This window comes from Schistocerca americana, chromosome 2, assembly GCF_021461395.2.
Source record: "Schistocerca americana isolate TAMUIC-IGC-003095 chromosome 2, iqSchAmer2.1, whole genome shotgun sequence".
Lineage (NCBI taxonomy): Eukaryota > Metazoa > Arthropoda > Insecta > Orthoptera > Acrididae > Schistocerca > Schistocerca americana.
In genome coordinates, this window is record NC_060120.1 from 578,007,133 (window position 1) to 578,023,616 (window position 16,484).

Below are 16,484 nucleotides of genomic sequence, written 5' to 3' on the forward strand. Positions count from 1 at the left end.
ACAGAACTTGGCTTCCACATTTGAAAATACGCTGCATACGAGAAACAGTTAAACTGTAAATTCTTTTTATGACATGCTTGGTGGTCAGGGTAACAGATAGAAGAGCGGCAACTCCAAACGACTTGCAATGCGTCGATGCCCGGATAAACATTGTGGCGTTCAAAGGAATTGAGGTTCATGAACTCTTTACTAAACTAAGAGGGGCGTTCAATAAGTAATGCAATACATTTTTTCGGCCAATTTCTGTTGAAAAAAAGCCGAATTTGTGATGTGGCATCGTGGAATATTCCTGCTTCAGTCCCTTTAGTTTCAAGAAGCTCCGATTGGTGGCGGTGCTACGCGTAGCCTTCAAAATGATATCTGTAACGGAGGCGCATCCTAAGCAGAGAGCCGCCATTGAGTTTCTTTTGGCCGAAAACCAGAGCACTGCAGATATTCATAGGAACTTGCAGAATGTCCACGCAGACCTAGCTGTGAGCAAAAGTATGGTAAATCTTTGGGAGAGGCACCTGTCATCATAGCAAGAGGGTCGCGCAAATCTGTCTGATCTCCCTCATGCTCGCCGGCCCCATTCAGTTGTCACTCCTACAACGTTGGCAAGTGAGGACACACTCATTCTACGTGATCAACGGATCACAATCAAACCCTCTCTGCTCATCTGGAGTCTCTGTTAGTAATGATGACACACTGGTCCACCTGCCGGAGTACTCAGAGGTGTGTGTCGGACGTGTTCGCCGCCGCCTAACAGGCGATGCAAAATGGGTTCAACACTTCTAACCGGAAACAAAAGCGGCAGTCCACGGAGAGGCGTCCTCGAAAGAGGAAGTTCAAAGCCGCACCTTCAGCAAGTAAAGTCATGGTGACCGTCTTTTGAGACTCTGAAGGGGTAATCTGATGTCCTCCAGCATGGTGTAAAGGTCAGCTCTGAAGTGTATACTGCTATCCTCAAGAAAATGAAGAAACGACTTCACAGTGTTCGTTACGTCAAAAATGCAACGAAAGTCTCCATCTCAAACACAAGGCCTCACACAAGTCTGAGCACCCGAGAAGAGCTCACAAAACTCTATCGGGATGTTGTTCCTCATGCACCCTACAGCCCGGATCTCGCACCTCTCGACTTACATCTGTCTGGCCCAATAAATGATGAACTCCCCGGGAAAAATTACGTGGATGATGGGGACTTTATTGCTGCAGCAACACGTTTAATCCGAATTCGAATAGTAGAGTGGTACTGTGCGCGCATATGGGCCCCCCAAGTAAGGCAGCGTAAGGCCATCGCATTGACCGACGCTTATGTTGAAAAACATGGTTTTGAAGCCAAAAGAGTGGGGAACAGTAAGGAATATTGGAATCATCAAGAAAACCAAGCTGCTTTCAGGAAAAACTTACTTATTGAAGGCCCCTCGTACGTACGAGTATAATGTTTCGATGAACGAGTTATTATTTACAAGACATAGGAGCTTCTTCTCCTGCGTTTTCTTCACCAGATTCTTCTACATTTCTTGCAACCAGCTGAGGACCTTGTCACCCGTATACTAGTGATGAACACTTACGCATTCTCTTTCCTCTGCTCTGGGAGTGTCATCCCTGTTAGCAGTTGTTATTTCCATTTGAAACTCTGGCGTTCTTGCAGGGTGGATTCCGTTGTAGCTCTCTTGCCACATTTTTCTTATCCACAGCTTATTCTGTGTGACGATTGTCTCTAACCGTCATACTCGTCATTTGCTGTCAACGCTACCGATTGTTGTACTGAACAGTCTGGTGAGATAGAGATGACAGGTCAGGGAATAGTTGCTCACACTGCTTCCAAGTGTGTTCCAGAACTCCCACTGCGAAAATAACCAAAGAAAATACTCAGGTATTTTGATAATTTGAAACCTTCTCACATTAATTCAGCACGCTTCTAAAGTGGGGCTTCCGTAGTGTGGACTGTTCTCCAGCATAATGTTGAACAGAGAACGCTGAACATTGTACTCTATTATCATATCTGTCACAGGTGGAGGCCTATCCTGCAATACAGAGTAGGCAAGCCTCCGACCTCCATTTTCTGTGATGAGGCGTGGACGTCCAACTTCTTGCCTACTCGAAACTATCGAATGCCTTCCGGAAGTCAAGGAACACGGCATCTGCCTCAGCGCTTGTATCTACTGCTTTCTGGGTCTCGCGGACGAACGGAGCGAGCAAGGTTTCACGCGATCGTTGTTTTCGCCTTTTCACCGTCCTTCAAACCACTTTCCATAGACGCTCACGACAGTATCAGACTAACAGCCGACCAGCTTTCAGATACGCTCGTTCCCAGAGCAGGGCCGTAACAATCTGCCCTTTGTCAAAGTCGCTTACCTGAGCGAATTTCCCCTTTCGCAGCTCGCATCGTCCCTGGAATGATTCCTAATACGTGTCTGCTCCATTGACTTTCCTTACCATGTAAGGTACCCATAACGACACTACGCGACATTCAGTTTCGTAGTGAGCACAGGTCATAATGTTTTGCCTCAGCGTGTGTAGTATTCGTGTCGTCTCGGCAGTGGCTGCTTTTACATTTATGCTCGTTACCGACGCCGTGCCTGACAGTGCGTGAGTGTGTATTTGGTGTGCCGCAGCAACCCGGCAACCGGCGATGCGGCGTGTCGTGCGCCAACTGCAACACCACGACGACCACCCTGTGGCGGCGCAACAACAACGGGGAGCCCGTCTGCAACGCCTGCGGCCTCTACTTCAAGCTGCACAACGTGAGTACCGCAGCGCGTGCCACCTCTGGCTTCGCTGGTCGACATTCAGCGTCTATAAATGATTCCTAAATTACGCTCTTTCTGATTTTCTTTCGTGCCTTAAGGTGTTTCCCGCTTATTGGCCATCCTGTAGATCCACAACACCCTAAACTCCCTACAACTGACTATTCTGTTTTGCAGTTTCGTCATTTCTGTAGTTCAGATCTTTTCAAGTTGGATTCTATTTAATTTTGTGAGGCCGAGGTTACTGTTGAATTAAGCACTCTCTTTGCCAGTTATCTGTTACATGTATCTGGGAAACAAGTCTCGATTTGCTCTGGAGTACAGTCAGAGCCCGCAATCACCACCCAGCCACAATAGAAAAAGACCTAAGAATACTAAAACCAAGACACAACCTATACAGAAAACTCACCTTTGAGGAAAACTTCCATATACAGAAGGTAACAGCAAAAGGAAAACAGGTCTTAAACGAATACACTACACTCTTCAAGGGCACACTGTTCAACACATTAAAGGAACTTTACAAATAAAAACAGCACATACAGATAAAGTCTACACACACACACACACACACACACACACACACATACGAAAAAAGATACACTAAAATCTGCAAAGACGCACCATTTACACACAAAAGGAATAGCATATAAAAGACAACACACACAGCTAAGAAGCGCACAGAAAACATACACAAAAACGGTTCAAATGGCTCTGAGCACGATGGGACTTAACTGCTGAGGCCATCAGTCCCATAGAACTTAGAACTACTTAAACCTAACTAACCTAAGGACATCACACACATCCATGCCCGAGGCAGGATTCGAACCTGCGACCGCAGCGGTCGCGCGGTGCCGCTCGGCCACCCTGACCGGCAAAACACACACACACACACACACATACACACACACACACACACACACACACACACACACACACACACACACAAAGATAAAGTGCAAACAAAATTCATTTGGCGCCGAACTCTCTGGTGAACAAATGAACACTGACTGGTCTGGGACACACAACAAACCACAATCACACTGAGTTTTGGTGAAGTGAAAAGTGTTTTACCACGCTATTAGATTTCTTGCATCACAACACCGCAGCATAATGCGGAGAATGGAAGTGCTTGCCACACGAAAACGTAAGTAAGAACGAATATAGGCGCGAATACATCGCGACAACCTTAATTACATTCTAGAAGATAGGTGAACTCCAGCAATAAACTTCCTCATCAACATCGTTTGGTTGAAGATGTCAAGCTACCTGTAGTAATTAACACTGAAGTGATCCAGAAAATTCATGCACAACAAATGTAAAGCTATTTACAAAAAGAAACGATCTTTTGTATCCCGCTTGGAAGGCGGCGCGTGGGTCTGCTCCTGTAAACTGAAGGGTAAGACGAATGTAGGAAGCTAGGAGGAGCAGGTGAGGTAGAACACTCGGTACTGCAGGGTGAAGTTAAATCACTTTTACTTTAGCAAGAAGACGAATAAATAACTTTGAACTGAGGAGCACGTAGGTGCGAAGCCGGATGTCTCAATCTCACAGAAGTTACACAGGCAAAATCTGTAGGGGCTAGACCACTATGAAATAGAAACACTGTTGCTTGGTCGTCTGCTCGGCATCAAATGGGCAGAATCTGGAGTGGCGCTCGTAGAGCTGCACAGCGCCGGCTAGAGGGCGCTGTCGTCGGTGTCGGTGTCGTAGTCCCAAACTACCAGATCGCACCTACGTTGTGGCATCGTAGCTATCGATACCACAGATCTATTGTTTGAACTAAAGGATGCACATAATTTTATGATCATTTAACAAAAATGTTCACATTACAGAATAAATAGAAACGAAAACCCACTGATGATGGCACAGTGGTGCCGAAACATGTTTGGGTACTGAGAAAAAACGGTGTTTTGCTTAACTGGCGGACCTCACATCCAACAATTTTAACTGCGAATACGGCCAACACAAGGAGCTGCAAATCAAAATGATGGATGTCAGCCATCATATTTTGTCTGATTCTACTACAAGCGACGGATGCGACGTTCTTCAAGTGCAGTTTACATTCACACATACTTCGATTACAATAGTATACTCTATTTAAACGAGTGTTATTGCAAAGATTCTATATGATTCCTCTTTGAAGCAATGTCCTGTAATGATGAAGAATTGATTGTAAGAGCAACGTGTAGTGTCAGAAGTGACACAGACGACTCGGCCCACGGTTCTCTACCTTATTGCTTTTCTTGGCAAAAGTGTCGCTTGCCGAAAGCAGAATGCGCTGAAACAACGACAGGTTGCTGAGGATAAGATAATTTCGTAGGATAAAAGTGTGGATTCCAGCGCTCATGCGCACCACTCAGTCCCTCCCTCTTCTCCCCATGTAATTCCATTACAGATCAGCAACTTTTAGTTGGATATTGTTTATCCATTTGGGAGACCGGATTAAAAATGAAATCGTAATTCTGACGGGAGAGTGATGGTGGTATATAAATAGAGCGCTCAGAGTGCTGTCGAGGTACTGTGCATCTCTTTCACGAATTTCACCAAGAAGTTTCCATGCATGCATGTGTCTATAAAATGGAAAAACTACGAAACTGAATAAATTCAGTCACGAAGTCGTTCAAAATTTCATCGAAGTGCGCGCTGTTCCTCAGTCTATATTGGCAATTTATCACGACCTCTTTCCCACTAAAAAATCAGGAAGTCGTTATCGAGACGACGATGCCTCCTGGGCGGTCGAAACAAATGCCTAACGTAAGTCGATCTTCGTCGTCAAGAACTCTGACGACAGCGCATTAATCACGATTGTCACTTAAGCTCTCCTCAAGCTGCGTCGACGTTTCCGTATGACGCAGGCGATGAGTGGTTGTTTGCGCGTCACAGCCGCGAATCGCATTTCCGTTCTTCGTTACCTCCCCACGGCGTAGAATCAGTACTGAGAATGAGACTTTAACTACAAGTCCTCCGATTCGTGAGATCAAATCGCCATTATCTTTTTTTTTTTTTTTACAGACGGTCAAATAATACGAAAGATGCCACATTTTCCTACAAAATTCTGTTTCAAAACAAGAGCAAATCTAAATCCAGACACGAGATACCAAACCCAAAACCAAATTATTTTATACTTCTCATCTAAACAATGGCGACGGGGACAGTTAGTATCTATGAATCATGAGAAACCTGCAAATCAACATGACTCAAAATTCCTTTCTACAAGCCAATTCGATCAATTACATCATTACCCAAAATTAAGAATCCTTAATTACTCAAGTAAGGAGAAAGGCAATGTAAAGGGAGCAACAGAAATAAGTTTTTGTGTCCAAATGGAATGAGACCACATAACCGATGATGTTCTCTAAATAAATGGTTCACATTCATTTGCGTGGCGTGTCGAAAAAATGCAGCGCCTATACGTAATGGAACAAATGGTGACGTTACCTGCGCTAATCTAAAACCATTCTGTATTGAAGAGGAGATAAATACTTTATCTTTTGTTACCGGCTCACCGCCCCTTTCTATTATTTTCTCATCCCTTTCTATTTCTGTTTTCTTCCTTTTATCTCAACTCTTAATCTGACCTTATTATTTCTCGTTCTTCCTCTAACCAGTCAACTTCTCCTGTTACATTCCTTCTGTATGTTGTCAGTTGTTCCTGTTAGATGTGACTGCTCACATTCGACAACACTGTAATGAGGAAATTACTTAATGTTCATAAGACTAACGTTTCCCAAATTCCAAGTATTCGATTCTGTTCATATTATTGTTATTATTATTAATATTATATCTTACTCATGTGTCACACAAATTGTGATGCATACTCGCTGAGAAAGTCTGGTTAGGTGCCAGAGAGGGTGAGGAAGGCGTAATCTTGCCATTTGTAGCAAATAAATTTGTAGTAAATAAATATTAGTATTTAAAGGGTTGGCGCATTATTCTTGGCCTAAAAATAGTAAGCTTCGATGTGCCACAGTTTCTTACTTCTACATCTACACTGCGCATGCCACCTTACGGTGTGCGTCAGAAGGTACTTTGTGTAGTAGTATCACTTCCCCCTTTTCCTGTTCCAGTCGCGTATGATTCGCAGAAAGAACGAGTGCTGGTAATCCTCCGCGTGGCCTGAATCTCTCTGATTTCATCTTGATCGTCTTTCCGCGAGATACAGTTGGGAGGAAGTTATATATTGAGTGACTCTTCCAGGAAATCACGCTCTCGCAACTTTAACAATAGACCATACCGTTATGCAAACGCCGTCCTTGCAGCGTCTGCCACAGATGTTGGTTGATCACCTCTGTGACGCTTTCGCGCTTTCTAAATGAACCTGAAACGTGCTGCCCTTCTTTGGATCTTCTCTATTTCCTCTATTTGTCCCATCTGATACGGATCCCATACTAACGAGCAATATTCAAATATTGGTCGAACGGGAGTGTTGAAGGTATTTCCTTTGTTCTCAAGGAAAGGACAGGTGCTTTATTTCCGTTTCTATAGCAATGTGTCACATCACCAGCAACTTCAATCTTGGCACAATTCAGTGCACCTTTGACCCATACGGACACAGACTCTGATTCATTTACTTTGCTACGATTCGTTGTCCTATGAACCAAAGACATTGTAGACATACACTTAGGATTCTTCCAGTGAATATCAGTCTGGCTGCAGCTTACCTGCGATTAATTCTACATGGCCGTTCCATTTCAAATCTCTCCGTACCCGCACTCCTAGATATTTTGTGGAGCTGTTTCCAGCGATTGTTCTGCAGTTGTACAATTGTGTAATCATACAGTAAACGATTTTTCTGTCTATACATACGCAATACGTTACTTTTGCTTATGTTGAGGGTCAATTGCCACTCCTTGAACCAAGTGTCTATTCTCTGCAGGTCTTCCTGCATTTCGCTACAATATTCTAGCATCGCGACTTCTCTGTTTACAACAGCATCATCTGCGAGAAACCTCATTAATTTCCATAATATTTACTACGTCATTAATATATCTATTGAAAAGCAGTGTTCCTGTAACAACCCCCTGGGGCACTCCCGAGATTAGTTTTACATATAAAGGCTTCTCTCTGTTCACATTGACATGCGATGGTCTGTTTGGCAGAAACTCTTCAGTCCAGTCACACAATTTGTCCGATATTCCATACGCTCGTATTTTGTTCATTAAGCGGCTGTGCGGAACCGTAAGCCAGGGAACACAGCATCTACCTGGGCACCTACGTGAACTGCTGTGTTTCACATGATCGTTGTTTTCGGAAATTATGTTGGTTCATGCAGAGGAGATTTCCGGTCTCCAGAAATATCATAATACGCGAGCATAATTTGTAATGCATGATAGACCATCTTTTACTTTTGATAGAAAATTAACATTCGGTCTAGACCGTATGAGTCTCAAATATAGGGCAATCCGTGTTCCCTTTGACTCAAGGTTCCCACTTAATGCTTACAGCATTGAAAACTCCAGCGAAATCGATTCATTCCCTTTTTAGCACAGCATATATAAACACATATACCGACAATAACTCCATAAATTGTGTTTATATGTTGTATTTGTCACTTACTTTTGTAATCACGTTTTCTTGCAAATTCGTTAATGTACAGACAATTTTACTAGACAAAATACTATCAAACATTTTTATTCTCGTAGAGGTTTCCATCAAAGGCACACATCCAATATCTTCACTGAACTGTCACTTAAAAGCCTATAAAATAGACGTTGTCAAAAATCGTACGTATTTGTAATGCCTTGTTGTGATTAAGTATAGTTCAGTGCTCCAATATTTGGAAGATTTTAAATTCACTGCAGTCTTCTTCATACACCTTCAGCGTATTTTGTACACTGGCTACCATTACGGAACAGAAATGTACAAATCCTGAAAGAGGAATACCAGTTTGTGCTCCGATCTTGTACAGATATTTGTCTTGTTACAAATGTTCACTGCAGCACATGCAGGTTGATTCCGTGTTGATGTTACAGACTTTCAGGGATGATGGAAAAGGATAAGTGTATCAATACAAAGTAAGGGACTTCTGTCCGGAAACGATCGGGTCGAAAGCTGTAAGCGAAAATTGTTCTGACACCGCTGACAGTGGAATACATGTTTCAGGGCTGTTCTTGCTAAGACTGTACAAGCAGGTTAGGATATTTTCATAGGTTTTACTAGGGACCAAAACAAGAAAAAAAGTGTTCAGGCAATATGGGATGTACAACGCACGAGCGGTCTAAGGCGCTGCAGTCATGGACTGTGCTGCTGGTCCCGGCGGAGGTTCGAGTCCTCCCTCGGGCATGGGTGTGTGTGTTTGTCCTTAGGATAATTTAGGTTAAGTAGTGTGTAAGCGTAGGGACTGATGACCTTAGCAGTTAAGTCCCATAAGATTTCACATACATATGAACATTTGTACAATGCATATTTTAAGAGTTTTGGGCACTTGTCCAGTAGAAGAGATGTGTGTCACAGTAGCGAATATGAATAAGTGCTCATAGCTCTTAAGGTATGCATTTTCGAGCCAACATTATTTTCTTGTTTCGGTCCCTTCTGCCACGTCTGGAAGTTGCCCACCCTACAATACTAGCAACAACAGCGCTGGTAGATGAATGCCACTATCAGAGGTATCAGAACGATTTTCGCTTATAACTTTCGACTCGGTCGTTTCCGGAGCAGTGTCCCTTACGTCAAACATACGTTTGTCCTAATCCATCATCTTTCAAAGTTTGTACATTATCACAGAATCACCCTGTATGTCATTCAACAAAAAATGAGACAGTAACTTTCCTGAATCTATGCTCAAGTCGAATTATACCTGTTCTTTCTACGACCGGTGGCAGTTCCACACTATCCAGGAAGAGCTTGTGTGGAGTTTGTAAGCCAAGGAAGAGAAACTGGTGACAGCCTCGACGACTTAAGTTATGTGGGTATTGGTCCGTCGTCCAAACTATGTTTTCAACGTTGCTTCCCATAATGCTGGGGATATCCTTAGACGTATGAGGCACAGGCGCAGTCTTTACAAGATGGCCTAATTCCCTATAAATAAAATCACAGGGGATCTAAATACCGGCCGTGAAAGCCTGCATTATAAAACTGGTGACAAGCTGAAGCTTCCAGCCGCTGCGCGACACCAGATCAGCGCAAATGGAATCTGCGTTCGCGCCCCGTGCCGACGTATGATTTAACTTTTCCCGAACGCTCATTATGTTGCCATCTCAGTAGCACTGGTATTTCTTGTCACACAACAGAAGACCTGCTAAGTTACAAATACACAATTTCTGTGAAATCTAATCGCTTATTGTTGGACCCTCCTCTACAGTCTGTTACTTTGTATTTATTCGTGCCAGTGTTTCTAACTGTTCCAAGTTTCACAAACTTTAATGTGTGACAGAAAAGTCTTGAGTTGCTATTCTGTCTAAGAGTACAAGGGAAAGCCGGCTGGAGTGACCGAGCGGTTCTAGGCGCTACAGTCTGGAACCGAGCGACCGCTACGGTCGCAGGTTCGAATCATGCCTCGGGAATGGATGTGTGTGATGGCCTTAGGTTAGTTAGGTTTAAGTAGTTCAAGTTCTAGGGGACTGATGACCTCAGAAGTTAAGTCCCATAGAGCTCAGAGCCATTTTAGCCAAGTACACGGGAAATGCTGTGCAACGTGTTTCAGCATAGCAACCCGTTAAGTATGGCAGTTTATTCTGACTTTGCTCCGCCAACTGGTTTCTATGATTTTCAGAAGTAATTTTCGATTCATCTTTTCACACAATCCCATTGCTTGTCTAATAATTTCACCAATATTGTTGGTTTTGGAATACAGAGAGACATGTATTTCTTCGCTTCATTTAATTTGGATAATAAATATTAGCTCTTTACTTCAGTCTTATGGAAAAACGAAAATAATCGTTACGGCAGAACGATAATACTTAGGAGGACAGAAATATGTGTTGGAAAAATTATATTTAATGGAAGGAAATTATATCAGTGGAAGAGAGTTCATAAGATTCAGAATCGGGATTAGTTAAGAAAAATGTGTTGTTTTCCACCTTAATACAACGTATCCGCTTGGTCGTGGGCGTCAGTATCTGATGACTGTGATAAAACGAGGATCATCTGGTTAAGCCATTAAGAATTGTTTGATCCCTTAAAACAGCGTATGTTGCTGTGCATAGAATAATATGTTAGACTGCTTTGGAAAGTGAAAGAGTTGTTTACCTGCCCAGTCACTTATGCTACTCATCTCCTACTCTATGGCTGGACTTAACAGTTTGTCCACTAAGTCCTCGAAGCAGTAGGTACGGAATTAGTTGAATGGAAATGATATCGCCCACATTTTTCCAGTCGCAACACACTGAAGTATTATTGTTGTGGCATAAGTGTCTATTCTGAAGTTTTTCCATATCACAATATTTTATTGGGGACAAAAATGTGACATTTTCATACACTTTTTACTTTACTCCATTTATTTGATGATTTTGGGACACCAAGCATGATAGCTTGCACCCAGCGTCCCTCAAGCAGAGGTCGTGCCTGGCGTACGTCCTGGGTCCTGGGACGTCCACTCTTAACACGGCGGCGTGGTCTTCGTGCTTCCTAGATGCAGGAAAAGTTCTTCATAATCAGACACGAGTGGTTATATGCAGTACCACTCAGTTTGTGTAGAAAGAGGCAAACGAGGAATCAAAAATTCACTGAAATGCTTGAAAGGATTGCAATAACTGCAAGCAACCCCAATCAGACAACAAAGGGAATGAAGGAGTAGGGTGAGAGCATAGCTACAATTACTTCCAAAGACTTTACTATTTCAGGAAAGATACTGAAGAAAGAGAAGAAAATTTTATATCTAGATGATATTGGCAAACTGTTTGTCGACACACTGATGCATAATTTGCACATGGCACATGTTCTTTGTTTCACATTGTCAGTATCGTAGTAAATGTCGTCACCTACTACAATACCTTTCTTACCCCATTTCCGTTTTATGACTTTTCCTTTTTGAAACCCACTGCTGACCTTTACTGCGTTGGTTGATACATTTTGTACGCAAACGTATGTTTTCTTGTACTCTTTTGAGAAAACATTGACTTTGAACGTCCATATTTGTCGAATTACTAGTCCCATCCAGTTAACCAGTTAATACGATCGTTTTAGGATTCATTAGCTGTAGTTTTCAAGTCATGCAGTACACTCATATGTGGGTACGCTTCATATTTCGAATGTCACCTCCCCAACCGCGCAGCGGACATTTACTATTTTATGCACTTCTATCACCTGTGTTAGAGAAGCGTGTTTTGTCGAAAGAAAGACTTTATTGCAAATATCTGACAGCGGCATCTCAATGGTGGGAATCCCAGTCTTCGTTTGACACGTAACTGAGAGCAGAAAATTCTCCGTTAGCAGAGATCGCTGTTATTGAAGTGTTTGTAGCGATAACACTAGCAACAGTACTGCAGATAGTTGACTCGCTCCACTTACCCGTAGGAAGAAGAAGGAAACTCTAATTAAATTAAGGTTTAACGAGTTTCAGAACTGGGCACAATCTCGACCTTGCTCGGTGCATGGAAGCTGCTGAATTAAACTGAAATGTACTATGAGTTTCCCGTTTTCCTTGATGTCCCCAAGCCAAGAGTACCGATAACACTGCGCATCCTTCCTTGTAGTGTTCCTCTGTATTAGGATAAATAAAGATTAGCGTTTAACGCTCTCCGCTTCTTCCCCCCCCCCCCCCTTCCCCGCTGATGAAGTCATTGCATCAAGCATCATTCGATAAGGATGGGGAAGAAAGCGGCTGTTTTTTATTTTTTTATTTTATTTATTCAAAGGAGACATCTCGGCATTTGGGACGAGTGATTTTACGGGGGGCACGGGTAACATAAATGAGGATCGCTCCCTCCCGAGTGCAACTCCAGTGCCTTAGCCGTTGCGCCAAATTGCTCGATAGTGAAATGAGAAACTCATCATCGAGCTCTACCATAGCTGTACAGCATTTAATCTGAAGAGGCAGTTTTTGCGAAGGTGACGGTAGGACCCTTTAGGAGAATGGAGAAATGCAAAACTAAACTTTAATCAAAATTCCGTTCGCTCATAAATATTCATTTGCTTGAATCTGAAGTGATGTGTAAGCAAGGAGGCAGGTTTGTGATGCGTTCTGTTCGGAGACAAATATAGAATACTTCGCGTTGTTGCCAATGTCTTCACCGTCTCTGCCCTACGTCATCGTCTCCAGCCTTTGCCTAAGCTTGGAACTGGCGAAGCTGCGTTAAGAGACATGCTAGGCGACAGTGTCTGATTATTAATCTCCCTAGAAAAGGTTGTAAGCTGGGAAAACGCTCGGTATCACTCGAAGTTACTTGTTAATATAGGCCTACAGTGTGGGCTGAAGCAGTCTGAAAAGCTTGTAGGGTGTCGCAGCGTAGATTGTGCTGAGAAAAAATTAAGAAAAAATTCGCTACGGTCCGCCAATTGCGATTTAATAAACATTGAAGTTTGCCCATCATGCCTTTGCGCGCTCAAATTCAAGCAGCACACAAGATACAATTAGTACGAATTGTTGTAACGTGCCGGCCGGGGTGGCCGAGCGGTTCTAAGCGCTAGTCTGGAACCGCGCGACCGCTACGGTCGCAGGTTCGAATCCTGCCTCGGGCATGGATGTGTGTGATGTCCTTAGGTTAGTTAGGTTTAAGTAGTTCTAAGTTTTACGGGACTAATGACCTCAGCAGTTGAGTCCCATAGTGCTCAGAGCCATTTGAACCATTTTTTTGACCACCCTGTACTACTTGTCTTGTTTGCATTATGCCACTCACGATAAACACTGCTGTAGCTAAATATTCTCACTGTACTTAAACTAACACGAATTCAACGCTGGATGTGCTACACGCAGCTCAAAGTGCAGTCTACAGTAAGACGCGTCAGAACGCCGCTATTGGATGCTTTACATTGCCCTTAGCTACTGTTCAGTACCCCACTATCCGCCTTTTAGGTGCACTCCACTCTAGGAATGAAAATAACAATTCCTTTAAGTGCTCCGTATATGATCATGAAATTTTCTGACCTACGTTTTGATATATTTACTTATGAACGTGGTACAGTACGTTTTGGTTCTACCTTTAAGTGGTTTTAACATAACTGCCATTTTATGATGGCGTCCACAGGTCTAACACGATGACAAGATACAAGAACTATTTCCACATTTCACAAATTTTCTCATAATCCTTGAAATGCTCATGAAAAACACGTTTCTGTTGACTCAAAACTTTGACCTCATTCCCCTGTTGTTCCTACTTAACGTTTTGTAATTTCACACCACTAGACGGAAGCCACCCGGCGGATTAACGGCAAGGATCAGCGTACCGGCCAGCCTGGCTGTGGTTTTAAGGTGTTTTCCCTCTTCCGCTAGATGAATAATTGGCTGGTACCAAATCCCGCCTTAGTTACACGATTCGCAAACATTTAGAACACGTACGCACACCTTCACATGGAACACTAGACGCAGATAGTTGGGGTACACAAATTCCATCTTTTGAAGGGGAGGGAGGGGAGGGGACGGGGTAGGAAGGGCATCCGGCCTCAGTCACTAACATTGCCAGTCCGAATAATTAACATGCTGGCCCCCTTGAAGATATGGGATAAAGACCAGGAAAAAGAAAGACGCATTAAAAAAGAAAACGAAATTTTAGTTCGTGCTTTACCCCAGCAGACAAATGACTGACAACATTGTGTCTGGGGAACATGCACAGAAGAGCGGTCGCATGTTAACAGATAGATTCGAAGGAGTTTACCCGGCAGCTTACCTGCCGAAGGAGTGAAGAATTTCCTGCACCCTAAAGTACTGTGCGGCAGATCAGGTCTGAGAATAGGGGGTCCTGTGATATTAGTAAGCTAACAAATCTGTCGGTGCTTCGAAAACCCTAAAAACAAAGCACATGTATGCAACGATACATATCGCTTCTCTCTGTGCATTCACGAAAGAAAAATATTACTTTTGAGAGGCCTAGACAAACAAACTTGTAGGTGATGGCAGTGAAAGCGCCAAATCTACACAGAACACTCCATAATAACGCGTAGAACCTAGAAGCTAATTCGACCTAAAATGTCTCGCCCTATTGCTAACGTAAGTAAGAAAATCTCTTTCTCTGTATCCTCGGTCGCTACATGTCATCCATGAACGACTCTGTTTCAATTTTCGAACATTCGGGTGCCGATGTCAAAAGACGATAGCTCTAGGGGATTGTGTGGGCGACTGCGCAATTCCGTGACTCACGCTGCGTGGTGATCTGCCGTAATCCGGCGTGGTGTTTATTGTAAGCTGGCTTTCCTTTGTTCCCGCTCCCAGGCAGGCAGCCACACGCGAAACTGGAGCGCGTGAGGTGCAAACAATTGAGCGGCGTGGCCAGCGCTGCGTCGCAAGGGCTCGCTGATCGATAGTGCGCAGCGACAACATGCGTGACGTCACCGGTAGAGGTTCAGCACGACGCACTTACTTGCCGCGAACAAGCACTTCTCTTAAATGTGCATGCATCGACCTCGAGCAGTTGCGCTGCTAGCTCAACCTCCTCAGTGAATTTTTCCAGTTTTCGTCATGCTGTGCTCGCGTCGTTCCATGTGACCGCTTGCTGTCGTACGGCAAACATAATATTTGTTGTAGGTATATTTAATTATACGTCCGTCTGTTTGCAGACGACGTAGTACTTATAGCCAACAAAATGATAGAATTTCAATCCTCTAAAAAGGACTGATCAGATAACTGTCGAAAAGTGTGTTCTGAGCTAAAGCATTCGAAAACAAATGTTATGCATCACAAAATGTGTTAACTGCAGGAAAAACAATGTTGGACAACATCTGTTTAAAATGTTAACGAATATGTATACCTGGGACAGTTTGTTGATACCCAATGAGACTTAAAATCTAACATCTTCGGCCGAATCAAGATAGGATGGAGGGGTTATGGAAAAAACACTGCTGTTTTTAAGTCTAATACGCCAAGATACTTAAAAATGACCAGGTGCGAATAAGTCTCGATCTAAGAGTTCCGTGCAAACTTAATTACGTACATAGATAGATCATCCATCCCGGAAAAAGAGAATCTCGTCGATTTCTGTTATCGTCATTAATACTGACAAGATATCAGTCTCAGGAATTCCAGGACTTTCGAGAATGTTTTAATTTCATGTTTAAAGTCCGATAACAAATCAGAAAAGAAATACTTTTTTCGTGTGATATAATTACAAATTAACAATTTCTTTATTTTTTCTTTACTTTTACTGTGAAATATTGCTGTTTCCAAATTTCTAGGTCAACGGGAAGTTTCCTATATGTTTTGATTAGTGGGTTTGCGAGTGTTAAAATATTTGAGATAAATAGCCATATCTTTTGCCTGCGCTGACTTGAAGCTTAAGTATTTTACGCCGCTGAGGGACAGTAGACATCAGTATGCTACATAAATTTCAACTTGATGCGTGTAACCATTCATGATGGAATGGAATCTTAAGTGACAGACGGACACGGATTTTTTTATTTAGTGGTACTGCGAGACCTTGCTACCTTGCTACTTGGCAAATTTCTAACGGGAAGTACTCTACTGGTTTTGACGAATGAGTCCGCGAGTATCAAAATATCTGGAATAAACGGCCGTATACTTTGGCTGCATTGACTTAGAAGCTTCAATTTTTTACACCGCCAAGAGACCGTAGGCATGCAACGTACAGTTCATAGAAAGAGCGCCTGAAATTTCATTGGCTAGCTTAAGATTAATGAGGCTACATCTTGTAAAGGTTCAATTAT

General features: G+C 43.0%; 1 protein-coding gene across 1 annotated transcript in view; it reads left to right on the forward strand.

Annotated features, from left to right (window-relative positions):
• Window positions 1–16,484, forward strand: part of LOC124594197 (transcription factor GATA-5-like) — a 41,600-nt gene that overhangs the window by 5,506 nt on the left and 19,610 nt on the right. Inside the window, exon 5 of the mRNA XM_047132556.1 lies at window positions 2,601–2,729. Within this exon, the coding sequence (XP_046988512.1) occupies window positions 2,601–2,729 (129 nt within the window). The remainder of the gene's footprint in view (window positions 1–2,600; window positions 2,730–16,484) is intronic.